This window comes from Eschrichtius robustus, chromosome 20, assembly GCF_028021215.1.
Source record: "Eschrichtius robustus isolate mEscRob2 chromosome 20, mEscRob2.pri, whole genome shotgun sequence".
NCBI classification, from domain to species: Eukaryota; Metazoa; Chordata; class Mammalia; order Artiodactyla; family Eschrichtiidae; genus Eschrichtius; species Eschrichtius robustus.
The window spans coordinates 13,804,930-13,831,545 of record NC_090843.1 but is presented as its reverse complement, the minus strand read 5'-3'; the positions used below and the strand labels follow the sequence as shown (position 1 = coordinate 13,831,545).

Here is a 26,616-nt window from a genome sequence, read left to right as displayed (position 1 = left end):
TCAAGAAGCTGAAGTGACCGGGCACAAGCCACGTCAGTCCCTGTGAATAGATGGGTCATTATGGAATGTCACTCCTCAAGCGCTTTCCATTCCAAGGGTTGACTAGTGGTGACTCTTCACACCGAAGGAAGGGACGCCCATTAACGCGCTTATGTTTTTAGTCACTTAATATGTTGGTTCCCCCCCAGACTAAACCATGAGTCCCTGGAGTTTGAGAAACATATCTGCATTTTTAACACCATCCATGCAGCTCACACAGTGACATCTAAATAGAAGGTGCTGGAGGTGCTCTTGTTGAATACTGAGTGAATGAACCGGTGTCCTCCCTCACCACGCTGGTGTGAAATGTAGTTCTTGGGTGACTCCTCTTGGGAACCACTCAAGCTCTGTCCAGGCAGACTCCACCTTGAATGGGACACCCTGAGTTCTGCACAAACGTACCCGTACCTTCTAGAAGAATTTGTTCTTGCCAAGGGCAGGAAGTTTCTAGAAGATGTTTCTAGAAGATGTCAACATGAAGAAACAGAGTCAGCCTGGCCAAAGCTGTCCCTTCTAGAGAGTTTCTTAGTTTATCTCAGTGACTGTTTTCACATAAAAAGGTTTTCAAATTGACAACGTTTATGAGCCCTTAGATAGTTCTTCCGGGCACTTAGGTATCTCCATGGCCTCCTGCATCTTGTTTTGCATCTCCTTGGCTCAATGAAGGCACCAAAGGGGTCGCCTTGTCAGAACTCCCTTACTCATTTTGCCACAGCCTCAATTTTCATCTTTCTCCACAAATGCAAAACATGAAAATGAAGTAGAAATTAATAAGTGAAGCCCTGCAGCTTCTAGATACAGGTTCTTCCCTCATTGCGTCCTGATGGAACCCACAACCCAATGTCAGGCTGAGGTTCTTGTAGGTCAAATCATCCACTCCCAAGGGGATGGGGATTTAGAAATGTATCGCCCCGACAGAAAGAGGTGGGGCGAAAGCCAGGTCAGAAGTGAATTTTAAGCAATACTAACGAACAAAGTTCTTGGCTAAAATCTAGCGAGAGTCAGGATGCCTCACGAGGTAAACATTTGCTAGAGGGTTACGCTGATTTTCAAGGGGGGATTCGTTGCATGTGTGTGTGAATACGTGAACATATGCACAGCCCAGAAAATATGTGTATACATGTATATGTGCACACATACACCTGACTGCATTCATTCTTCTAAGCAAATGTCATTGAGAAGATTTGTGTTCAATCCAATGATCTAGAGTTCCAAGGTCCCCATCAACCTTCTTGATCCCCAGTGACAATCACTCCAGACGACAGAGATTTCTGCGTAGAGGCCATGGAAAGTATAGAATGATGAGAAGAAAAGCCAGAGCTTCTCTGAGGTCCCGGGCACAGATCGTGCTGCTGGCCCTGGCCACACAGGAGCTCTCAGAGTCCGTGAGGGGAGAGCGCGGTATGGACTGGGGCGGGGCATGGGGTGGGGTGGGGAGGGGGCTACTCACGCTGTTGTTGCTTCCTTTGTTGTCCTCATACTTGGTTTCTATATGAATGGAGAATTTTGGCAGAAAGGAACACTATGGAAAAAAAGAAAAGTTTCATCAACATACCGTTTTTTCTCTCTTCACATCTTCACTTTAGCCTCTGGCTGCTCTCCTGACCGCTTGGTTGCGAGCACTGTCCACGATCAGAAATGTTAAGATACTAGGTGCATGTCCACATGCAAGGAAAGCCACCTTTTTGGCAACGTGAGCACGATTTCATCCAGGAGTCAGGCCAGAGAGAATAACTAAGCAATCAGGCAAGTCGCCGAAGAGGACATTTCCAAAAAGAATATGCTTTACGAGTCCGACCACAGGCTTTAGGAGAGCAACCCACTGGAACAGAGACAATTCCAGTTCCAGGGTGCTTCACTTCCGGGAGTAGCTGCCACTGCTGGATGCCTGGGAACCAGCCTTAACCATGATGTACATATTCATACAAAGCTAGAGGCGGTAGCGTAGAGCTTTAAGATTGTAAGTTACTGAAGTCAGACAGACCTGGTTTTAGCTTTGGCTTTATCACTCGATAGCCATGTGACTTTGGACAAGTCACTGAACTTGTCTGAACCCCAGCAATATTGAAACAGGTAAAATAACGATTACTTAACAGTGACATTGTGAGGGTTAAATAAAATCATGTGCATAAAACGTAACAGGGCTGGGCGTCAAGCCAACTTTGCACAGAGGGCAGCAAATCAGTATGAGGCTGCAGCTGAACTTGACATAAAAGGCGGCCTCTCTTTTTGTCGGCACAGGGGAGAAAAACCCCAAATGCACACCATCCTGGCATCCCCGTCTCCTTGAGCCCATTCTACGTATTCGGTAGACTATAAGGGTTAGCGTAGCTTGAGAAGAGGATGTTGATAGATGTCGATGTAGCCTTCCTCCTGCTGGCACTGAGCAGGGCATTCACCTTCTCTACCACCGGAGGTGGGATTGGATGGAGACCACTGGCTAAAACGACCTAGCATCTCCACTGGGAGCTGCTGCTGTTGGAGGAGTGAAGCTTGGGCCAATATGTTCACAGTCCAAGAGGTTGGCTCCTTTATTTATTTATCCAATGTACACAGAGCACACATTCTATACCGGGCACTGGTCTAAGAGCTTCCAAGTTCTAATTCCTTTATTCCTTGTCACCATCCTATGAAGTAGGAACTATTATCATCAGCCCTGTGTTAAAGATGAGGAAACGGAGGCACAGAGAGGTTAAGTCAATGGCCCATGATCACACAGGTAGTGGACAGTAGAGTTGGGATTGAAAGTCTGGTGGCCTGGTCCCCGAGTCCGTGCTCTCGATGACTACCCCACTGGTTCTCAGCATGGGCTCTCTGAACCTGGGAACAACAGCAGCACCCTGGAACTTCTCAGAAAGGCAAAGTCTTGGGGCCAGCGCCAGACCCACTGAATCAGAAACTCTGGGAATGGAGCCCAGGCATCTGTGTTTAACAAGCCCTCCAGGGATGCTGATGCGGGCTTAAGTTGGAAAACCACCTCACTACACCATGCACGGGAAGGAAAGCGAGAGAATGCATTATCTAAAACCCCGAGGTCCACAACATGCACCCTCGCCCCACACGGTCACCCCATCGTGACTGTGATCCCCTTTCAGCCCAGCTGAGACCCCCCCCCACCAAATGGCATCTGTGCAAGAAGGCAGAGGCCTTCGATGTGCCATTGATAATTCTGACATCACACGCCTGTGCGCATTCGGTGTTCACCTGTCTTAATCTGAGTGAAACAAGCAAGCTGAACGTGACTAAGGAAACATGGAAACAATCAATCCCAGTAACTGCCTTCATGGAGAATGAAGCCCTGCGATCATTCATTAACACTTTCTTTGCTGTCTCCTCTCAAACCTCTCACTGCACAACTGCTGCCCTCACACCCAGACCCAGGGAGTTCCAAGGAGGGGCCGCCCATAATGAATCAAGATGGAGCGGCTCAGAGCCCCACGGTAGAGCTCTCAATCAACAAGTGAACTTGAGGACACGCACCTACAGAGACCCTTTTAAAGATAACAAGCTTCAGGTGAACCGATTTGTCCTTTTTAACCCGTAATTCATGAGGCTAAATCCAACGTGTGCACAGTACCAGGTGGCGAGAGAACAGAGCTATCCAGGGTGGGGAGGTGGGTCTGGGTGCATCAGAGTGGAACCCCGCAAGGAGTTTTTATCGGTTGAATCTCTAAAACCACTTAACTAAGGTCAAACAAATGAATTTTAGCATTTGGGTATTAAACCCAAATACAAAATGCAAAACTCTTATGCAAGTTAACAGATGTTGTTATTTTTGAGTCAAGGACTTAGGTTATTTTCATGTCAGAATGGCAACCCTGCCAGAGGCTAGAAGTGCACCTGGTTTCCGCAAGGCAGTGGGCAGACCTGGGTCAGCTAGGCCAGCTCCAGGCTGGTCAGTGCTGTCTCCTTCAGCAGTGGTTTGGGACTGATAATCCCCTTGGGATATCTGATGGCTGGTTCTCGGAGCCTTGGAGTGTGTGCTGTCTCATGTTAAAATCAGAAGTATCTCTGGCTTGGGGCATTTTTAGTGCTATCACTAAAATCTTTCTGGCCAGAATCTTTTTATCCATCTTGAGATGAACTCCTGCTTACCCCAAGCAGGTTAGCTTCCCTAAAAATCCAGCCCTCTAATCCTAGTCGAGTCTGAACTGTTAGGCAAGGCTTTTTTCCTTTCTCCCTGGCTGGCTCCCTACTGTATCTCACCACCAAGGTTATCTTAAACCCCCTTCCCTTCTCAAGACCCCACGCCTGGTTTCACTCTTCCTCCCTCGCAGTTGATAATTTTGATGCATAGTTTAACGAAGACACAGACCACGTGACAGAAACACCTACAACTTCCTTCTCTTCCATTGTCGCAAATCTTCTGCTTATTCCTTTATTTTTTTAAAATTTATTTATTTAATTTATTTTATTTTTGGCTGTGTTGGGTCTTCGTTGCTGCACGCGGGCTTTCTCTAGTTGTGGCGAACGGGTGCTACTCTGCTGCAGTGCACGAGCTTCTCAGGGTGGTGGCTTCTCTTGTTGCGGAGCACAGGCTCTACGCATGCAGGCTCAGTAGTTGTGGCTTGCGGGCTCTAGAGCGCAGGCTCAGTAGTTGTGGCGCACGGGCTTAGTTGCTCCGTGGCATGTGGGATCTTCCCGGACCAGGGCTCGACCCTGTGTCCCCTGCACTGGCAGGCGGATTCTTAACCAGTGCGCCACCAGTGAAGTCCTGCTTATTCCTTTATGATGCTTCTTATTCTTCATGAATCAGAGAAAGATGCTGCCTTCTTTATCCCAACGGAAAAATAATATAATGATCAGAACTGAGACATAGGAGTCATCAGACCTGAGATGTATCAACTTGGGCAAATTATTTTCCCATCCCCAGCCTGTTTCCTCATTTACAGAATGGGGACTATCCTTCTCTACTCTGTAGGCATGCTGAGAAGATAAATGAGATCATTCAGGTAAACCCAGCACAGTGCCTGGCACAGAATAGGTGCAGGGTTAAAAATATATGTAAGTCTCTTCTCTGGAAACTTGTTTCACTGATTATTTGCATCTTCTCCCTGCTTCCTTTCTACTGCCTAAAAATATAACAAAAAGTATCACATTCTTCCTTTCTTCCTTCCTTCCTTCCCTCCTCCCTCCCTCCCTCTCTCTCTTTGGCTGTGCCGGGTCTTAGTTGCCGTGTGTGGGATCTTTTAGTTGCGGCATGTGGGAATCTTTAGTTGCAGCGTGTGGGATCTTTTTAGTTGCGGCATGCATGATCTAGTTCCCTGACCAGGGATCAAAGCCGGGCCCCCTGCATTGGGAGCGTGGAGTCTTAACCACTGAACCACCAGGGAAGTCCCCAAAGTGTCATATTCTTAAAAAACAAACAAGCATCAAGTTCCCTCAGTTATGTTTCTTCCTCAATCTACAACCAATCCCATTCCTCCTCGTCTTCACAATCAAACTCTATTAAAAGAACAGTCGATGCATGCTGGCTCTACTTTTTCATCTCCTACCATTTTTTTCTCAACCAGTGCAATATGGTATGGAAATGACTGATGGTCAAAGAATTTCCAAAGCAGCAACTGATTCTTCATCCACGCCCTGTAGGGCTCTCTACACTGTTCTATGTGACAAAGCAATTCCTCCTACGACAGCAGCTCCTTCCCAGCCTTCTCTTCCCTCCTCCATTCCTTCAATGAAGGTGGTCCCTGAGGTTCTGCCCTCCACCCTATTTTCTTGCACTAAGTGATCTCATCTGCTCCTGACTTTTCCATGACTCTTTTTTATGAATCCTCCCAAACTGACATCTTTCACCCCAACTGCCCTTCTCGCATGTCCAGTTGCCCACTGGCTGTCCCCAACAAGGGTCCTCTAGGCCCACCAAACTTGAATGGTCCGTACCGAACTCGAATGTTCTTCTGCACTGCACGAGTTTCCCAGGGCTGTCAAATTACCACGAATGTGGCTTAAAACACCAGAAATGTAACCTCTCACAGTCCTGGAGGCCGTAAGTCTGAAATCAAGGTGTTGGCAATGTCGTGCTCCCTCTGAAGGCTCTAGGGAAGCATCCCTCCTTGCCTCTTCCAGCTTCTGGTGGTCCCAGGTGCTCCCTGGTCTGTGGCTGCAACTCCAATCTCTGCCTCTGTCTCCATTCACCTTCTTCCCTCCGCGTGTCTCTGTGTCCTCTTCTTGTAAGACAAGTTATTGGATTTAGCCCACCTTAAATCCAGTGTGATTTCATCTCTCATCTCAAGGTCCTTAAGTAATTACACCTGCAAAGACCCTACTTCCAAATAAGGTCACACTTGAGGTTCCAGTGGACACGAATATTGAGGGGGACATTATTTCATCCACTACACTCACCCATCACATCCAGTGAACCCCCAAGTTCTGCTGACTCAGTTTCTCTCCTTAAGGGGAAGACCTGGAGTCTTCTGTATCTGACCCGAATCTTCTTTCTGGGTTTGCCCTGTATTCATCCCATGGCCAGTCACAGAAGACCGCTTTCCATTCCCTGGAACACTTCTGGCTACCATGCTTTTATGCCTACAGTTCCCCCAGCCTGACATTTCCTTCCTAAATTTTACCCATCAGCCATCTCAAACCACTTCAGAATGATTATCCCTTGTATGCACATAGCATTCTGTTTGTTCCTTTGTCACAGCACTATCTCCTTTTCCATCACCACAACGAGTTGTCTATGTGTCTGGCTCACCAACTCTCGTTAAGCTCCAATACCATTCCAACACAAGGCTCCCTCCCCTACTCCCCACTACCATTAGGAATGGCTTAAGTCACTTTCCCTCCAGTTATTCAGGCATCAGAGCATCTACTTTAATTTCAATTTGCTCAAATCTGCTTTCTGTGACAAAGGGCTTTGCTCCAGCTGGGAAGATACCACCTAACCTAGTCATTCTCAAATATCCAGGGGGTGGAGAAGGGAGCACCCCACCTTCCAACCCTGGACTTTCTCAAAATATATGCCAGCCCCTAAAGATTCTGACACATTTCCTAGGGTGAGGAGGATTCCATATCACTAAGGGAACTGTCAGAGTGTAGGAGCAGAAAAAAAGTTGGGAATCCTGACACAATCAAACTGTTACATGATGCAAGAAGAGAGACATCAGGAGTGTCACCCACTGGCTAAAACTGGAAGCTGTCCAAGGGATTCAGAGGACTCTTATGCTCTCCATGTCATTTGGGAACACTGAATGCTTAAAGTTCCATTTGGCCCATAGCCACATGGAGGAAAGACTAAAATACCCAAGGTAGGGATCTCCCTGGTGGCTCAGTGGTTAAGAATCCGCCAGCCAATGCAGGGGTCACGGGTTTGATCCCTGGTCTGGGAAGATCCCACATGCCACGGAGCAACTAAGCCCGTGCACCACAACTACTGAGCCTGCGCTCTAGAGGCCGAGAGCCACAACCACTGAGCCCGTGTGTCACAGCTACTGAAGCCCGCGTGCCTAGAGCCCATGCTCCACAACAAGAGAAGCCACCGCAATGAGAAGGCTGCGCACCGCAACGAAGAGTAGCCGCCACTCGCCACAACTAGAGAAAGCCCGCGCAGCAACAAAGACCCAATGCAGCCAAAAATAGATAAATAAATTTAAAATACCCAAGGTAGACAGAATTCTAAGATGGTCCCCAAGATTCCCAGCCCCTGGTATAATCTTGCACGCTTTATATAATCCCTCCCCTTAAGTGTAGACAAGACCTGTGAATATGATGGGATAGTTGCTCTTCTGATTAGATTACAAAGGTGATCAGATTATGTTACATTATGTAAGACTTCTTTTTAGAAGAAACAGGTTGATTTTGAGGAAGTAAGCTGCCATATCCTGAGAGGGCCACGTGGCTAGAACCTGAGGGAGGCCTCTAGGAGCCAAGAGCGACCCCTGGAGGCCAGCAAACTAGAAAACCAAACTTCAGTCCTACAACCGCAAGGAACAGAATCCTGCCAACAACCAGAGAGCTTGGAAGAGGACCCTGAGCCTCAGATGAGATTGGAACCGTGGCTGAGACCTTGATTTCAACCTGACTGAGACTCTGAACCAAGGACACAGCTAACCTGAGCCCCAGTGGAAACTCTGAGAAAATGAATGTGTGATGTTTTAAGTAAGTTTGTGGGAAATTTATTATATAGCAATAGAAAACCAATATAACACCAAACCTCAAGAATCCAACCATTGCTTCCCTGCCAAATCACCCATTTGGTTCTCATCTGAGTAAAGTATCACTGACTTTGAGGTTTGAACATATCTAGGGAAATGGGACGGGAAATCTGTACTCTTAGTTGTTCCACCTGTGATGTCATCCACTTTGTCAATGGCCACTACTTATTGCCCAGGGCGATATTTACTAGGAACTGATGCCACAAAACTTGCCATTGACTGGTGTCCAGATGCAGCAGTGTGCACCTAGCCCACAGGGAACAAGTAGGGTTGTTCAGTAGAAAGAATGCAGGTTTTGGAGTGAAACAGCCTTTAATTCAAACGCCAGCTTCTTTTCACACAAACTGAGATTTTGGGCAAATTCCTTAATCACCCTGAGCTTCAGTTTTCCCATCTGTAAAATGGATACAATACCAACCTCACAGCTGTGGGGTGAGGTAACAAATGTCCAAGGCCAGGCAGTATCTGGCTGAACAGATACTAGAGAAATGTTGGCCCACCCCGTTGTACCCCTCCCCATGAAATCCCACAGACTATATGGAGAGTAAATAGAGCTGGTATGTCTGTAGGGGGACCCTTCCACTGTGTATGTGCAAGGATGTCTTGGGAGGTTGTGGGTTTGCTGAAGTGGTGGCAACACAACACCTGATTGGTCCTTCCCATGACATGGATGGTGGCCAAGCCACAAAGCAGGCTTGGGTTCCTCCAGCCTTGCTGTGACCCCTGACCTGCTGTGTTTTGGGGACATGTCATCACATCTTCCAGGTCCATCCTCTTACTGTCCTCCTTTACCTAAAGGCCTAGCAGCTCCTCTTTCTGCACAGGGGCCCTCTCCCCTCACCTCTTCTCAGATTTCCTTGATCCCCTGCCAACTACACGTAGGGAAACAAGAACACTACCAGAATCTCGGTGAACTTTCTTCTTTCCGCGATCTAAAGGCTTTGTGCCTGTTGGTTCACTCGGCCTTATTTTAAAAACCGAGGCTCAGAAAAGTTAAGAAGTAGCATCAAAAAACAACATTTGGGGGCTTCCCTGGTGGCGCAGTGGTTGAGAGTCTGCCTGCCAATGCAGGGGACACGGGTTCGAGCCCTGGTCTGGGAAGATCCCACATGCCGCGGAGCAACTAGGCCCGTGAGCCACAATTACTGAGCCTGCGCGTCTGGAGCCTGTGCTCCGCAACAAGAGAGGCCGCGATAGTGAGAGGCCCGCGCACCGCGATGAAGAGTGGCCCCCGCTCGCCACAACTAGAGAAAGCCCTCGCACAGAAACGAACACCCAACACAGCCAAAAATAAATAAATAAATTAATTAAAAAAAAAAAAAAACACAACATTTGGGAACCGCAGGGGGTCCCATGAGATGAGCCTGCTGACAGGCGGAGGGTTGGGGCAGTGACTCCAGAGCAGTGCAATGAAGCAGGGAGAGGGGCCATGAAATGTCCTCATCCCCCGGAGCCTGGGGGACATCATGAGTCATTTCGGCCCCTCCCTGCCCTCCTTCCTCCCCTGGGCCCATTCAAGATCTGGAAACTTCTCTCTCATGAAAAATCTTTTTCTCTCTCTTGTTAACTAGAAAAGCAGCTTGGCCAGGAGACTCATAACAAATATTCACTTTATTACACCCAGGGTTTATTTTGTCCCTAACCCTCTAAAAATAACACTGGTATCATGGAGAAATCAGATAAAAAAGGCAAAAGATCTCCTATCATCTCCTCTTTGATTTTCTAGCTTAGATCCTCCCAAGCCAGAAGAGTCTCACTAGTACTGCTTTCATCTGCTCCCTGCCAGGACCAGCTTCCTTTGTAGCCAGTATCTGAGCATCTTTAATTTGCCTTTCAAACACAATGTTATCCACTGGAATGAACCTCTTATTGCAAAGTGATCATCGGGTACCTGTGAAATCTCCAGCACCTAAAACTGAATGTGCAGAAAAGCAATGTTCTCTGTTGAACATTAAATACGTGTACTTGTATGTATTGGAAGTGATGGGAGAATCTGCAGTCGGGAAGAAGAATGCCAGGAAAGACGAGTGAAGTACCTGGGCCCCTGCAAGAATAATTTCCAGACACAGGCACACCCAGGTTCAGTGTTGGGAAAGGAAAGTAGCATATGCAAAATACATGGCAGAGCTGAATTTTCAATTCACTACAGCCATGCTTTGGAAAAATGAAAGAGATATTTTTAGTCCAGTGATTGATTAGGGTTGCTATGGCAATAAGAAACACTTAAGAGAAGGAAACTGAATGTAAGCAAGTCTTAAAGAGAAAGGTGCAAGTGCACTGGGAATTTCATAGTCAGTTTCTGGGTGGTGCTGGCTGCAGTTTCCACACCTGCCTAGGGCGAGAGGGGAATGTGGCTGCAGAGAACGGGCCAGGGAGACAAGCCTGAGGCTCTCTGGGGGCTCTGCACTTCAAAAACATGCAGTGGCGAAACTTCTGGAAGAACTGCACCATCCACTTTGATGATCATCATTATTGTCATACTACACCCGCCATAGCCCCCAGCACATGGTGTAAACTGTAAGCTAAAGGGTACTAATCCCTCCCCATACCAGTAAAGTAAAAATCATATTCTAACAGTATTTTTCAAAAACTTACTTAATGATGCTTCATCTGGTGGGCTTGTTAAAAACAGATCCCAGGCTCCTCTCCTAATGACTTGCTTTCAGAAAGTTGGTGGAGTCCCAGAGGCCACACCTGAACCTAGAACTTGATTTTTCTTTTCTTTTTAAAATAATGTTATTCACATCCCATATTATTCACCCATTTCAAGTGTACAGATCAATGTTTCTTAATCTGTTCACAGAGTTGTGCAGCCATCACCACAATCTGAGTTTAAAACATTTCATCACCCTAAACAGAAGCCCTGTGCCCACTGGCACTCACTCCCACCTCCCCCTTACCCCATGCCTGAAGCAACCACTAAGCTACTTTCTGTCTCTGATTTGTCTATTCTGGACATTTCATACAAATGGAATCATATAATATGTGGTCTTTTGTGTTTGGATTCTCTCACTTAGCATCCTTTTTTTATGGCAGAATAATATTCCATTGTATGGATATACCATATTTAACTTACCCATTCATCAAGTGATGGACATTTGCTTCCAGTTTTTGGCTATTATGAATAATGCTGCCATGGACATTCTTGTAGATGTTTTTGTGTGAACATATGTTTTTATTTCTCTTGGGTATACACTTAGAGTGGAATTGCTGGTCATATGGTACCTCTACATTTAACTTTTTGAGGAACTGCAAGATGGTTTTCCAAAGTGGCTCTACCATTTTGCATTCCCACCAGTAGTGTCTGAGGGTGCCAGGTTCTCCACATCCTTGAAGCACTTATAATTGCCCAGTGTTTCTTAGTCCCAGAAAGTTCTGAAATACCTTTGGGTCAAAATGATGATCCCAGGTAACCATTCCTCACGTCCAACTGAGACACACAAACATGACTCAATACTGAGGTAAAAATGACAATAGTATGTATACTGTACTAACTATCATCAGGCACTCTTCCAAGTATGTGGTATATAATAATTAATCTATTAACTCCATAACCCTCATATAACTCTACGAGGGATATACTACTGTTACCCCCATTTTACAGATGAGGAAACAAAGGCAGGGAAAGGTTGCGTAGCATGCCCCAAATCATAACATTTACACGATAGAGCTGGGATGGATTCGACTCAGGCTGTCTGGCTCTGAGTTCAAGCTCATGACTCCACATCCTCCACATGCCTGCTGAGTATTAGGAAAGCACACAAGCGTTTCCAGTGGATTTGAGTGCTCAGTTGGGGGTGATGGTGGCTAAGGCCCCTCAGTATGTCCTGTGGCCACTGAGAGCAGAGAAAACATGTCCATGTGCATCCATTCAATGAGAGATGTGCCTCTTTTAAACAGGCCCAAAGAAGGAAAAACAGGAGGTACCCGAAAGATAAATTGGGGAAATATTCATTTAAGAAATTCACGGGACTTCCCTGGTGGCACAGTGGATAAGACTCTGCACTCCCAATGCAGGGGGCCCAGGTGTTTGATCCCTGGTCAGGGAACTAGATCTCACACGCGTGCCGCAACTAAGAGTTCTCATGCCACAACTGAGGAGTCTGAGTGCCACAACTGGGGAGCCCGTGTGCCGCAACTAAGGAGCCCACGTGCCGCAACTACTGAAGCCCACGTGCCTAGAGCCCATGCTCTGCAACAAGAGAAGCCACCACAATGAGAAGCCTGCGCACTGCAACGAAGACCCAGCACAGCCAAAAATAAATGAATAAATAAATAAATTTATAAAATAAATAAGTAAAATAAAATAAAATGGTAAAATGTTTTGTTTTTAAAAAAACAAAACAAGAAAAACAAATAAAATGTTATGCAGGGTTGTGGTGGCCAGTGAGGCATGTCCATGGAACTTCCTGGACCAAAGAAGAAAAGTTTGAAAACTGCTGATTGAGCCCAATAATTCAATGCTTTATTTCTTGTTAGCAGCCGGAATCCTTCCATGTCTGAGAGCAACACTTTACAAGGAGGCTTGGAGTCAAGAAAATTAAATGGAAGAGTTGAGAAGCTGGCTTGGGGCAGATGATGTACTTACAGGCTTTTAAAAGATCATTTCCTTTTAGGACTTCCCTGGTGGTACAGTGATTAAGACTCCGTGCTCCCAATGCAGGGGGGCCGGGTTCGATCCCTGGTTAGGGAACTAGATCCCGCAGGCCGCAACTAAGAGCCCGCATGCGGCAACGAAGATCCCGCGTGCCACAATTAAGACCCAGCGCGGCCAAATAAATAAATAAACATTAAAAAAAAAAAAGATCATTTCCTTTTAGCTTTTATCTGGAATTCAATGCATTCCTCTCTGACCATCTTGTTCTGACTGCAAGCAACATGTGTTCCTTTCTATCAATGAACATAAAACTCTATATAGACTTGACCTTCTCTCTAATGGAACCCCACTGAAGACATCGATTCCCTGGTACTATATTCTATATTATCATATTAAATGCACTCCAAAGCCATACAGGGAATTTCAGCTTGAGATGGGATCCTTAATAAAACTGGATTTGCAAATGCTTCCTCCTGTCACCAACAGAAGACTTACATCCAGAACGTTCCAGTGAACCTGGTGAAATAGGTGTAGAGTTTAGGATTTATTACCTTCTAGGAATCTGGGGCTGGAGCCTGTGCTGTTTGTAAAACAGGAGACTGTGGGTGGTGAATCTGTATGTAGAGGCAGTAGACAACCTAGATTTTAAAGTACCTTTCGACTTTCTTTATTCTTCATCAGAAAAATTTTATCCTTCCATTTGGACAGAAAGTTTGCCCCATAGTTGGAAGGTAATATATATTTACTCTTTTGTGCATTGTGCATATTGAAAATCTTCAATAGACACAACAATTTCAAGAAGGTGTATGTCCGGTTGTCCCGCATCTACTCAGAATCTCAGTCATCCTGCGGGGAAAGATGCAAAGGAAAGAAGGGGAGATATCTGGGCTTCCTTGGCTGTTCTGGGTTCCGAGGGTCACATATGATTTTATACATCTGGGTGGGTGGTCCTAGAGACAGGATAGTTGGAAAAAAATTGCAAAGAAGATCGGTCCAGAAAAATGAGATGAGGAACCCAAGTGGAGAAAAAAAGTGGAAGAATTTTAAAGCAAAGAGAAGGCAAAAAGGAATCACATGTAAATAATAAAGATGAGGATGAATCAGAGAGTGATTTCCCAAATATAGGCTGCATCGGAAGAAAAATGTGGCCAAGAGGAGCGGTGGGGCCTGAAAGAGAAGTGGGGGAGGGTGAGAGGAAGGCAGTGTGTAGAAGGCAGAGCATGGAAATACAGCAGGAAACAGCTGTTTGTATTCCAGCCCACAGTGAGGAAATGAATGACAGCCTCTCCGCTGCTTCTCACCAGCCTGCACCCTACACTGAGGCTTCTGTTCATTCATTAGTTCCTCCACTGATGAAGCCTCGTCCCTCTTCTGACATGCTGAGTAACAGCCACTCACTGGAGAAGCGAGGCCAGGAGGGAGAAGGAGCAAATGCATGAATGAAAGTATGTTTTCTCAATGGGGCATTGTTTGCTACTGGCGCGTCCATGAAAATTGAGGAGGGAAACTAAATTCAGGCTCATCCAATCTAGAGCTGGACCTGCCAAGGCAGAAATAAGCACAGGATGCTTGTGAATACCAATAGCTACACACGACAGAGGCAGGACAAGGAGTGAAAGAGCAGGCGGAATACGTCAAATGAAAAAGAACTGCACGTAAATAAGAGAGATTGGAACGAATCAGTGACTCCCCAAATATAGGCTGGCATATGGCCAGGCAGGAAACTTCCAGATTACAAGCCTTCTCAGTTAAAAATGGTAAGAATCACCCCTCTTAACCAACTGGGCAAATTCCTCACTTAAATACATACTATCATGTAGTTCTGAGTATCTTAGTGACTAGAAAAGTTGAAAGGCATGGGGGCAACTTGCATTCACTTTATTTAATCACTGAAATGTACTATTTCAGTATATCCATATTTATATGTGTTTTATTTTATTTTTGCAGAAAGAAAGCTGCCCTACAAAATCTTCCAGGTTGTATTACTCTGATCTCACCAACTTGAACTGAACACAACTCCGTAGGTATCAATAAATTGTAGAAGAGAAATCTAATTTTCAGTACAAGTAGAAAATAGAAAAGAAGGAAAGGAGTACTTCTTAGGGAAATCTTCTATTGAAAATGCCTTTAAACAAATATTTTTTTCTTTGGTGACTGTCCTCTGCAAAGTCATTCTTAGCGGTGTTTAAAAAGATGCAAACATGGACCAGGAGATTATCATACTAAGTGAAGTAAGTCAGAGAAAGACAAATATCACATGGTATCGCTTATATGTGGAATGTAAAAAAAGATACAAATGAACTTATTTACAAAACAGAAACAGACTCACAGACATAGAAAACAAACTTACGGTTACCAAAAGGGAAAGGTGGGGCGGGGGAGGATAAATTAGGAGTTTGGGATTAACAGATACACAATAGTATATATAAAATAGATAAACAACAAGGTCCTACTGTATAGCACAGGGAACTACATTCAATATCTTGTAATAACCTATAATGGAAAAGAATCTGAAAACAAATATACATATATATGTATAACTGAATCATTTTGCTGTACACCTGAAACTAACACAACATTGTAAATCAACTATACTACAATTTTTTAAAAATGCAAATAACTTTAAAAGCTACGTCATGGTAGAGAAGCATATTTTAGCTTCTGCTCTCCCCCCCACCAAAATGGCTGAATTAATTTTCTTTGATGTACAAAGAAGAGCTTGGGAACAGCTAGAGCAAATGGAACTGGGATAAATCGGACAAACAACACTGTCTGTTTCAAAGTCTTCCCCAGGCAGCAATCAACTGGGTTGCTGAGATGTGGAGACAAGTCCTAGCCCTGCATTAAGGACAAAGGCACTTCGGCGAATAAGCTTGTTTGTAACTGGTTCACCCATGCGACGAAGTTCATTTTCTAAACTGAAATAAATCAGAATGCATAAGCTCACTGTCATCCCCATGTACTGCTGCCTTGGCTGTTTGGTCTAACAGAATTGACTTTGCTTGAAAAGAACTTGCAGGTTCTGTGTCACCTGATTCTTAAAAAAAAAAAAAAAAAAAAACAACATTACAGTTGGGAGTTCTTCCAAAAAAACTCTGGTATTTGAGTCATAGTAATCTTCAGGCAACACATTAGCCCACTAAAATTTAGGAGAAAAGTAACATTTACTAAAATAGAATTGGTCCACTGGCCTATTTAGTGGTCACGTAATAGCTCTGACCCTGAGAGAAGCTTCTGGAGCATCCCTAAGTTTTAGAAGACTGGCTTTGCAAACTCCAAGGTCTCACGGACAGAGTGTGGGAAGTGTTGCATACTACAGCCTCCTTCTGGAGATTCAAAACGATACTGTTATTCTACAATAACAAAATGTGTTAAAATCAGTATAACCCGGTGTTTCCTTTACTTAACTGGCTATGAACCATCTTAGTGATAGTTATAAATGGTTCCAGACTGTTTCTGTCTAAGTTTTCTTGAACCTGGAAGACTTCTGAACTTGGTTGTTCTGACTCTATGACACCAGCCTCATGCCATGACCCATGACTCACCTGACTTCACCACCTTCTCTGGGAGGATGGCCTGTGCCTTGCTCATCCAGCGTCCCCAGCTGGACGACTGTTTCTATGGCCTGGTCCCTAACAGGTCCCAGCTCATATGGCCCCATTTCTAAGAAGGGATACTTCCGTTGCCCCCTCCACCCCCAAATTACATACTGCCCCGGATACTCAGGGTTAGCTGTGATGCAGAGACCTAACTCCCATCATTACCCCATCTCCATGATGCCAAAAAAGGAATATTTAGGGACCTCCATTCTATCTTAGCTCACATAGTAGCTGAGATGGCCAGATTGGCTTCTAATTTCCTTCCAAACAAGACCACTCCTACAGTTCAGGTGTAATAATGTATTTGCCCTAGACTTGTAACTATTTCCTGGTTATGCAATTTAGGGGTTTCTACTACCCTTGGCTGGGACTCAGTGGAAGGTGGGGGAGGGCGAGCTTAAGAAGGACGAGAGGCCTGAGAGGAATGGAGGTCGGTCTGCACACACAGCACCCATCAGCTCTTCCTATTATCAGGGAAGCTGATGAGGTCAAGATTGAAAGTGAAATTCCTATCCAGGATAGTCAGCTGCTTTCAGAAAAATACCTCTATCTCCCTAGTGCCACTCCTGGGAAGATAACCTGAGTTCACCTTGGGTTACTGACGACTCAATTGTGAGCAGCCCGACTTTCTTCCCCAGCTGGACTAACCCAACACTGAACAACCGCATCTCTCACTGTGGCTCAGTACCATCTGAGGTTCTCATGCAAGAGTCACTTCCTACTCCCTGGTTTCTTACAGTTGACTTTTTCTACCTCTTTCAACTAAATAATTAAAATGTTGGGTAGCACTGGACAGCCCACTACTATCTTTGGGGAACGGCTAGCCCTTCCAACTAACAGAAAGGTGCTCTCCATTTGTCATCACCTCTTCTGCGGATTCATATTAAAAGATGTTTTGGTGGAGTGGGTGCTCATGGCAGCAAAATATATACAGCAACTGTATATTCTAGGTCACTGCTATCGACTTATAATAGCTTGAGTTTTCAATTTCTTACAAATGAGAAGAAAAGCCTTTTCTTCCCCCCTACATTACTACTGAGTTTGAATTGATGCTGCTGAGCTATATTCATACTCCAGTGAGGCCTTTTTTTAGCCCTAGAAAAACAAAATCGGCGACTTTGGAAAGCAGCCAGTCTCCTTGGGCACCTTCCTCTGTGACTTTATAAACTTCAGAAGAACCGGCAGGTTTTGAAGAACTGGTTAGATGGTCTGTCCTCTGGAAAATAGCTGTTGTGTTGTTCTTTGTTTACTGTACAATTAAGATTTTTTTCCCTATAACCGAGCTAAAGATATTTTTTTCCACTTCCTGGGCAAATGGCATTTCCACATAATCCTAAACACACACAGTCACTCACAGTGATGAAAAAGCTTTTACGTCTTAATAACTGTGATAACACCAAAGCCCTAGATGACCCTGAAGAGAAAGTTCCCTTAGCTGGATTTTCTCACAAATGAGGGCAGCGTGAGGTCTCAGTAATAAGCTGGACAGTCAGAAATAAGACCCAGGGGATCCTAGGGATAGACATACAATGCTCTGGACTAATCCTATGAGAAAAGACACCTGTCCGGAGTATTATTGAGCCCCTCTGCCTCCCTGAGGGAGGGTGGAGTATGGTGACCCCAGTTGGGAATTTGGCTTTGGGGAAGTTTTGCTTTCGGGCACAGATAGGAAATATGGGGCTTGGAATGACATCAAGAAGAGGTATTTAGGATTAAAGGATCAGTGGATAAAGACAGAGCCCAGTGAAAAAGCATTCAAAACAGGGGAAAAGATGAAGACAATTGAAAGCCTCTGTCCTAAATCCTGGGAGCAGACCCTGTAGTCAGAGAGAAGAGTGGGCTCTTCCTCCCGGGTAGAGAGCGTGAGAACACGGCTGAGTCCTAGTCAGGAGGAGGGAGGCAGCTTCAAAACGAACACTGCAGGCCTGAAAGTGTGCACCTGCAGCCAGAGAGAAAAAAACCCAGAGGTCCTCACTGGGGAGATGGAAAGAAAAGCTGTGCTATATTTGGGATGGAAAATAAAAGTGGACTAGCTGGGAACAGTGTTGCTTCCCTATGGAGAATTAAATCCAGACCTTGCCCTGAAACTCAAAGCTACCACTACCTGGCCTCCACATGTCTGGGCAGCCAGGATCCAGCAACATCACATGCCCACTGAGCCTGGAATGACCACACAGTGGACTGAATGTTTGTTCCCCTCCATTCATATGTTGAAGCCCCAACCCCCAAATGTGATGGTATTTGGAGATGGGGCCTTTGGGAGGTAATGAGGTTTAGATGAGGTCATGAGGGTGGGGTCCTCATGACGGGATTAGTGTCCTTATAAGAAGAGACCAGAGAGCTTGCTTTTGCTCTCTCTCTGCCATGTGAGGACACAGCAAGAAGACTGTTAGCAAACCAGGAAGAGAGCTCTCATCAGGAAATGAACCAGCTGATACCGTGATTGTGAACTTCCTAGACTCCAGAACTGTGAAAAATAAATGTCTGTTGTTTAAGCCACCCAGTTTATGGTGTTTTGTGATGCAGCCCAAGCAGACTAAGACAGAACAGGTATCTACAGGTGGGAGTTCTACTCTCCCCAAGGTCCAGCTCAAACCCCACCTGCTCCAAGAAATCTTCCCACAATTCTCCCAGGCAGAATTTCTCTCTCCTTTGCACAATCCTCTGTTTGCACTTCGACTGTAACACATAGCACTGGTCTTCCTTGAAATACTGACAGCTATGTATTCACCTGCTCTCAGTTTATTTTCCCCTACTCTGCCCCATTCAGTCCATTTCACTCCCTGAGCTAATCCTAACTGAGGCAGGAAGTACTTACGTAGTTATGACATATCATGTGATTGGCCCCACCGTTAATGTGGCATGTCAACTGCAGGACAGTTTCCTGAGTTATACAATTCTCTCTCCTCCCTTTCCCTTGGCCTACCAATGTGCCCCTGTTCTTATAGCCTGATTTTTGTACATTAGTCTCTGAGACCAGTTCTGCCCCACTGTCACCCCTCCCCCCAACAGGCTTGCCAGATAAAATATGAGATGAGGGGACTTCCCTGTGCCACAACTGCTGAGCCTGTGTGCTACAACTACTGAAGCCTGTGCGCCTAGAGCCTGTGCTCCGCAACAAAAGAAGCCACCGCAATGAGAAGCACGTGCACCGCAACGAAGAGTAGCCCCTGCTCGCCGCAACTAGAGAAAGCCTGCGCGCAGCAACGAGACCCAGCGCAACCAAAAATAAATAAATAAAAAATAAATTGAAAAAAACATGAGATGAGCCCTCTTTTAGTATAAGTATAGCCCATGCAATTTTTGAGACATACTTATACTAAAAATTACTTGCTGTTAATCTGAAAATTCAAACTTAATTGGACATTCTGTATTTTTACTTGCTAAAGCTGGCAACTTTATCAGCTCAGCATCTCATGACCAAGTAACCTATGTAGGAGGGCTGTGTCCTGTTCTCACCTGTACATCTTCTTGAGGACTCTAGTCCTGTCTCTGAAGCTCACGGCCCCAGTGCAGGGGCCAGGGCCTTCCCTTTCACATTGCAATCGCTTTTCTGGCTGGATGCCCAGTGCCGTTCATTCTGCCCTCTGGTCTGAACCTCTGCTGTTAGCCCAGCTCAGAGCTCATCCAGGTCTGAGTGCCAGCCTGTCCCCTGAGCTGTGTGATGGCCTGTCCCATCTTGCCTCCAGAAAACTCCAGGACTTGCAGATGACTCCCAGGTTTTGACTGGAATGTCTAACTATTTCCCACCAGGCTGTGACTTCCTAAAGGGCAGGGGTCATTGCTTAATGAAGCCTAGCATCTAGCATAATGCTTTACACATTGTTGGTGCTCAGTAATAAATTACTGTTAACCTAAAATTGAAAGAGGATGTTATGGGTTGAATTGGGTCCCCACCAAATATATGTTGAATTCCTAACCCCAGTTCCTCAGAATGTGATCTTACTGGGAATTAGGGTCGTCACAGATGTAATTAGTTAAGATGATGTCAAACTGGCATAAGGCAGGTCCTTAATCCAGTACGACTGATGTCCTTATAAGAAGAAGAGAGAGACACAGTGAAGAGGATGCCATGTGAAGATACAGACACACACAGAGGGAAGACAGCTATGTGAAAACAGAGGCAGAGACTGGAGTGGTGCTCCCACAAGCCACGGAATGCCGGAGGCCACCAGAAGCTAGAAAGAGGCAAAGAGGGATTCCTTCCCTACAGGTTGCAGAGAAGAGCATTGCCCCGCGGACAACTTGATTTAGACTTTTAGCCTCCAGAACTGTAAGACAATAAATTTCTGTTGTTTTAAGCCACCCAATTTGTGATACTTTGTTACGGCAGCTCTAGGGAACTAACCCAAGGATTACATTAGGGAGGAGTTGACCAAAAACATGAGGGCCTAGAAGAAATCAAGTAATACTTAAAGAGTCAGAAGGGGCTGAGTATGAGACTATACGACTCTAACTTCTTCATGTTTTGTCTCCAAATTTCCTCAAGCAGAAATAATTTGTGTCCCTTTAAAAGTCTGAACTGTATGATTAGAACTGCAGCAGTAGTGTGGGGCAGAGGCTGGGCAGAAGTAAAGGCTATGAGCCCCTCAGAAATCCTCCGTGGCCTGCACAGAGGTGGGCACAAGAGACCAGGGTTCATGGTGATGGAGACTGGCGGGAAAGGCTTCCATGGGAGGTGTGTCCCTGTGGGGATTGCTTTGTCAGGAACCATGGTTTCCATTCTGTTGCCTTCTGTTTTCAGTACTTTAATACATAGCATAGTCTTAAAAAATGAGCACAATACCACTAAACATTTTGCAGACTTCATTTCTCTGTTAATCACCCCCATATTTCACAGTAGTGTCATGAATTTATGGAGAATAAGTACCATCAGTTTTGGGTCAAGTCAAGGTGACCCAATTCTAAGGCAGCAAATAACTGCCTTTGCATTGTTATAGGGACAAGAATTCTCTTGGCCTTGCAACTATGGATTACATTTCAAATGAAAAGCCCACGCACAAGCTTTGGGAGACGTGGGAAATGGGGTAACATCAGCTATCAATAAAATCGAATTAAATCCTAGAAAATTAGTACCGTCCAGTCTAACGAGCCCAGTCTGCATTGAGGGGCACCAACATATAGTCCCATTTATTCATCCATAGAACTTCCATTTTAATGATGGCAGCTTCCAGCACTGTATGATATGTAATAATAACGAAGGATTTACCATGAATATTGAGGATTTACCATGCGCCAAGGACTAGGCTGAGATTTCATGTGGATTATTTGATATAATCTTCATATCAGCCTCACGAGAAAGTTATCATATTTTCCCCTCTTACAGATGAGGAAATGGAGGCTTAAAAGGAATTAATCTGCATGACTGTCAATGGAGGTGGGATTCAAAAGATTCCTAAGTCTTCCTCTTGAAGACGGTGCAATTGATAGGGCTGGGAAGTGCTGTCTGGGAACCATTTAATTGCCTGCTATTTATAGGCAACATGCTAACAGTTTTCCATACATTAGATCAGGGGTTGATAGACTATAGCCTGGGGGCCAAATGCAGCCTACTGCCTGGGTAAACAAGACCAAGCCCATATCTCTACATATCATCTCTGGCTGCTTTCTCAAAGACAGAGACTGTTTGGCCCACAAAGCAGAAAATATTTACTATATGACCCTTTACAAAAAAAGTCTCCTAATCCCTGTGTTAGATCATTGAATCCTACTACTAATAGCTCTCTGAAAAAGGGATTATCCCAATTTTAGAGATGAAGAAACTTAGGTTCACAGAAGCTAAGCTCCTTGTTCTAGAACAGTGTTTCTCTGACTTCTAAATTGTAAAAATTGTATTTTGCCATAGAACTGCCTTTTTTCCCCCAAAGATAGGGACATTGGGGAGGGTGCTATATATATTCCTTCATTTCATAAAAGAAAAGACATTTTAATACCCAAGAATGAGGGTTCTAATTATCAACAGTCCTTTAAGTGGAATAAATTTAATTTTATGAAAAACTTTTTTTTTTTTCTTTCATTTTGCAAAGGATGGGTGAGAACACAGTAATGGACCAGCATGAGCTCAAGAACTGGCAGTTGTGGGTCATTTACTTAAGAACTTTAGCTAGTAAGAACCAGAGGATATTCAGGCCTACCTGACCCCAAAGCAGGTGACACTTTTGTATCTGTTGGGACTACCCATCTACCTTTGACCCATGCATTCCTTCTGTCATTCAATAACTATTCATTGAGAATCTACTATGTGCCATGTATGTACCATGCTCATACCAAGGACATGAGGAATCATTTTTCTCCATGTAGTTCTCACCATCTCTCTCCTCTTTGGCTGTTTTGATTAAGACTAAAAACTCAACTCCATCACAGCTCAGTTAACCATTTTCTTCTTATGACAGTTTGAGCTGTTTGCCATTGGGGAAAATGATCCAAAGGAAAATACCACAACACAATGACCTTATAGACATTTTTTTTTTTAGTGTAAGTAATGACTCTACAGGCTCTTAGGACAGGTAGAAATTAAACGACTTTATCAAGCCACCGAGACTGCCCAATCTGAGTAAAATAGTTTGAACGTAAGTCAATAGTTTGACCTTTCGTGTCAAGGTCTTTCTATGAGGGACCAGGTCACAGACTATAAGGAAAAGCCCCACCTTCCATTGATAACTACCATCATCTCTTTAATACCACATTGCTAGAAACTGTTCTTCTATTACAGTGAACTATCACAAGTAGAGCAGTCAAGCTATTTAAAAATACAAGCAAAAGTTAATTATGTAAAGGCATTTTAAATTAACATTCATACTCTTGAACAAATGAGAACATTCAAATTATTGCATTATATATAACTATGTAATAGCCTACATTTAAATATTTCTGATTCTGTATTATTCCTCTTTTTTTTTTTTATTTTTTTATTACATTGATAAGATGAGAAGCACAAGGGAAGTTCCAATTACTCCACTGATCTTAGGCTGAATATTTTAAAATGATTGAGTGAAACTTACTGTGTATTCTGGTCCCAGATGTTCATTTGGACAAGAGGGAAAAGAAAAAAGAGAGAGAAAAGGATGATTTAGACCACACTTATATGCAATATAAAACCACAGAACTAATAAATATTGCTGAATTATAATTATTAAAAATGTGGTAAAGAAACCTTCCGAGGATTAAACTTTCATAAATACTAAGTGTCTCTATGTTTGCTCTCGAAACTCTTTCACATACTTCTGTGGTTGGGTAGATAAGGAGTGTGAGACAAGATTCAATTAGACTATAGGTTTGTGGCTAATTAAAAACCAAAGAGTTGGCCTTAGAAAAGCAGAATTAAAGACTAATAATTCCAGTAGAGCATTTCATTAACCACAAAGGAAATCTTTTAAGTGGAAAAGCAGCTTTTAAAACCAATAAGAAGACCCTGTTAGGATGACATTCAAATGGGATCTTGAATTTTCATGTGTTCGAGGGCAGGAACCAAACCTTCTAAATTTTTGGCCAGTGTCTAGCTCAGTACCAACACTGAGTGTTATTATCACTCTACCACAAGTGAGGAAGAAAGTGATTTTCATATTATCCTATTGCAAAGGAAGTGGTTTGGAGCAGAGAGACCCAACAGAACCTTTTATATAAATTATAGTCAGGTTTTGTTTTGCGGGGGTGGGGGGGCATTTGTAAAGCAAACAAGTCAGAATAAACAACTTGTTTATGAACAAACCCCAACTCAACATTATTTGGGTATTACTGAGACAAGAGGGAGAAATAAGGATCACGAAATCTCTAGAAATGTCACTAAAAAGAGCTTCCCTTTTCTTCTCCATATGTTATTTACTACAATCACTTTAAGAAGGAAGATGGAATAGTTTTGCTTAAGCCCCCCAACCCCCTGCTAGGAAGAGTGCTGACCTAAAAGTATGGAGGCAAAGGGTCAGGGAGATATCACAGCGTTCCCACCAGTCCCTGCTTGGATAACCCACCCTCAGTCAGTGAAATCTGAATCCTCCTGTGTCCTTGCATGCGACATACTGGGTGTACAAGGACTTACCTGTAATCGTGTAGGGATAATAGTTCCACGCCTTCTCTGTAACATAAAATATCTTGGGAACAACAGCTCTAGCCCAACTAGGCAGTTTGCTAAGATGAAAGAAAGACAGAAAAAAAGACAATTAGAGTCTGTCCAGGGCCTCACCCTGCTACCATATCTTTCCAGAGAAACTGACTGCTAGAGAAATCAGAGGACTTCTATTTCCTCTCTTCTCTCTTCAGCCACTCGGTCCCCACCTCCCTGGTCTTTACCATAGTTAAATCGTCCTCGGTTCATATTTAGGACATGTAGGATGGCCATAGATAGACACTACAAGGCAGGAGAGAGGCACAGAACGGATTGGTTCCCCAGAAAGAACCAACACTGCCAATACCTTGATTTCAGACTTTTGGCCTCCACCCTGGGAGGGGATAAATGTGTGTTGTCTAAAGCCACCCAGGTCACAGCCATTTGTTGCTGCAGTCCCAGGAAAATAATGCAAAGACAGAGTCATTCCTCTGAACAGGCACCCGGGCAGCCATTTGCAGAAAACATTCTCAAAACAAGGAAAACCCAAGGGCACAGGTCCCAAGACCCTTGGTAAACCAAGGACTAATTAAGTTTTGCTTTGCTTTGTTCTGTTTTCCTTCTGAGGCAAACTCTACAGCTTACTGCAGGCCCAGAGAATTCCTTTAAATATTATATTTAAATATAGAATGATATACCACTGAAGTATGGCTGCATGATTTTATTCCCCCCCAGCACTCCACTGTGGCGTTTTCTGTCTTTCCAGATGCTACCATTTTGTTTCTTTCCTACGCTGGTGCCTACAGCTAAGTGTCTGGGACACCAACGTCTAGCAGTACCTCACACCCAGAGCGATGACGCAGACTCCCAGCTCCTGAGGGCTGCGTGTTGGCAATAAAGAACATCAAGAAGCGGTTGTGAATTGCAAGCTGATCTAGCTAAGAGAGGGGGGACATCAAGGTAAAAGAACCCCAAACCCCAAACCCCTCTTGGACATGGGGTTTAAATGACATCCAGAGCCCGTAAAATACTGTGCACCTTGCATGTCTTCCCAAATTGTTTCTCTGATTTCTGACAGTATCCAGTCCCTGCTTTTTAAAAGACAAATATATATTTTCGATGGCTGGTCAGACCTAACCCAAAGAAAGCTCCAGGCCGATACCCAGCGCTGAAACAGACGGGGAAATCAGAGCCGCCCCCGCCCCCCTCCCCGCCCCTGCAGCCGAGTGAGTGTCAGATGGAGGCCACTGCTCTCAGGTGTGCTATGAGGGGCGCACGGAGCAGTTTTATAATTCACAGGACAATTTTTCTTGCTGATCTAATGCAGACTGTCTCACTCCCATAAAATCACCTCTCACTCCCATAAGATCATTACTCCACTCCGCAGTAACTGCTCATTTACCTTCCCTTCAATCTGCTTAGAAGGAAGGGGCTGCTTCCCGACAGGGGTTTTTACAGCTTTCGCCTGGGATTTATTCTTTCAGTCACTGAAGCTGGAGGGTAACTGGGGTCAACGCTGAGAGTGGGAAAGTCGCGTTGGGCTGGCTTGCGGGAAGTGGTCACGAGCATAACGTCCCCCAGGTGCCCTCCCGTTTGCCACCACACCCCAGAGTGATATGCCAAAGGGTCACACAGAGAGGTGTGGATTCTACTCACAGGCAAGTGGTTTTCTTGTGCTTTTAACGGGACCGAAACAGGTTTGTGGAATCTCCCCAAAGTAAGTTAGGCATTGTTCAGTTTAGACAAAGTACTTATGTCTCCTTACAAGCACTAGAGCCCTCTCCCCACTCTTCTTTAGTGGGGGAGGTGTTCCGTCTACACTGCACCCCTTCCCAGATTCACCAGCCTCCTCTTGATACCACTTTGGGGCCCGAGTCTTCCTCCCTCCATAACTCAATCCCTCTGCCATTTAAAAAGTCTCCCAGCAGAACCACATCCCTAAGCAACCATCATTTTCTGGAAGGAAGATGACAAACACTGGCCATTTTCCACTCATGTTGAAACTTGTCCTATTTGTAAGTGGTCACGGCGCCAGGCTCTCGAATCTTTATCTTAGCTGCTTCATCCACCAATGTATGCAGAATATGCAGCACTATGATCAAATACCTTTTCCAACGAGACGCCCGAAAACACGTAACATTTAGCCAAGATGGCTGATATGATTTTATGTGACTTCTGAACAGT

General features: G+C 44.6%; 1 protein-coding gene across 1 annotated transcript in view; it reads right to left on the bottom strand.

Moving 5' to 3' along the window:
- Positions 1–26,616, bottom strand: part of PITPNC1 (phosphatidylinositol transfer protein cytoplasmic 1) — a 257,536-nt gene that overhangs the window by 85,951 nt on the left and 144,969 nt on the right. Inside the window, exons 3-5 of the mRNA XM_068530749.1 lie at positions 24,427–24,515; positions 23,393–23,400; positions 1,490–1,561 (exon numbers count right to left, since the gene is read on the bottom strand). Of these exons, the coding sequence (XP_068386850.1) occupies positions 1,490–1,561; positions 23,393–23,400; positions 24,427–24,515 (169 nt within the window). The remainder of the gene's footprint in view (positions 1–1,489; positions 1,562–23,392; positions 23,401–24,426; positions 24,516–26,616) is intronic.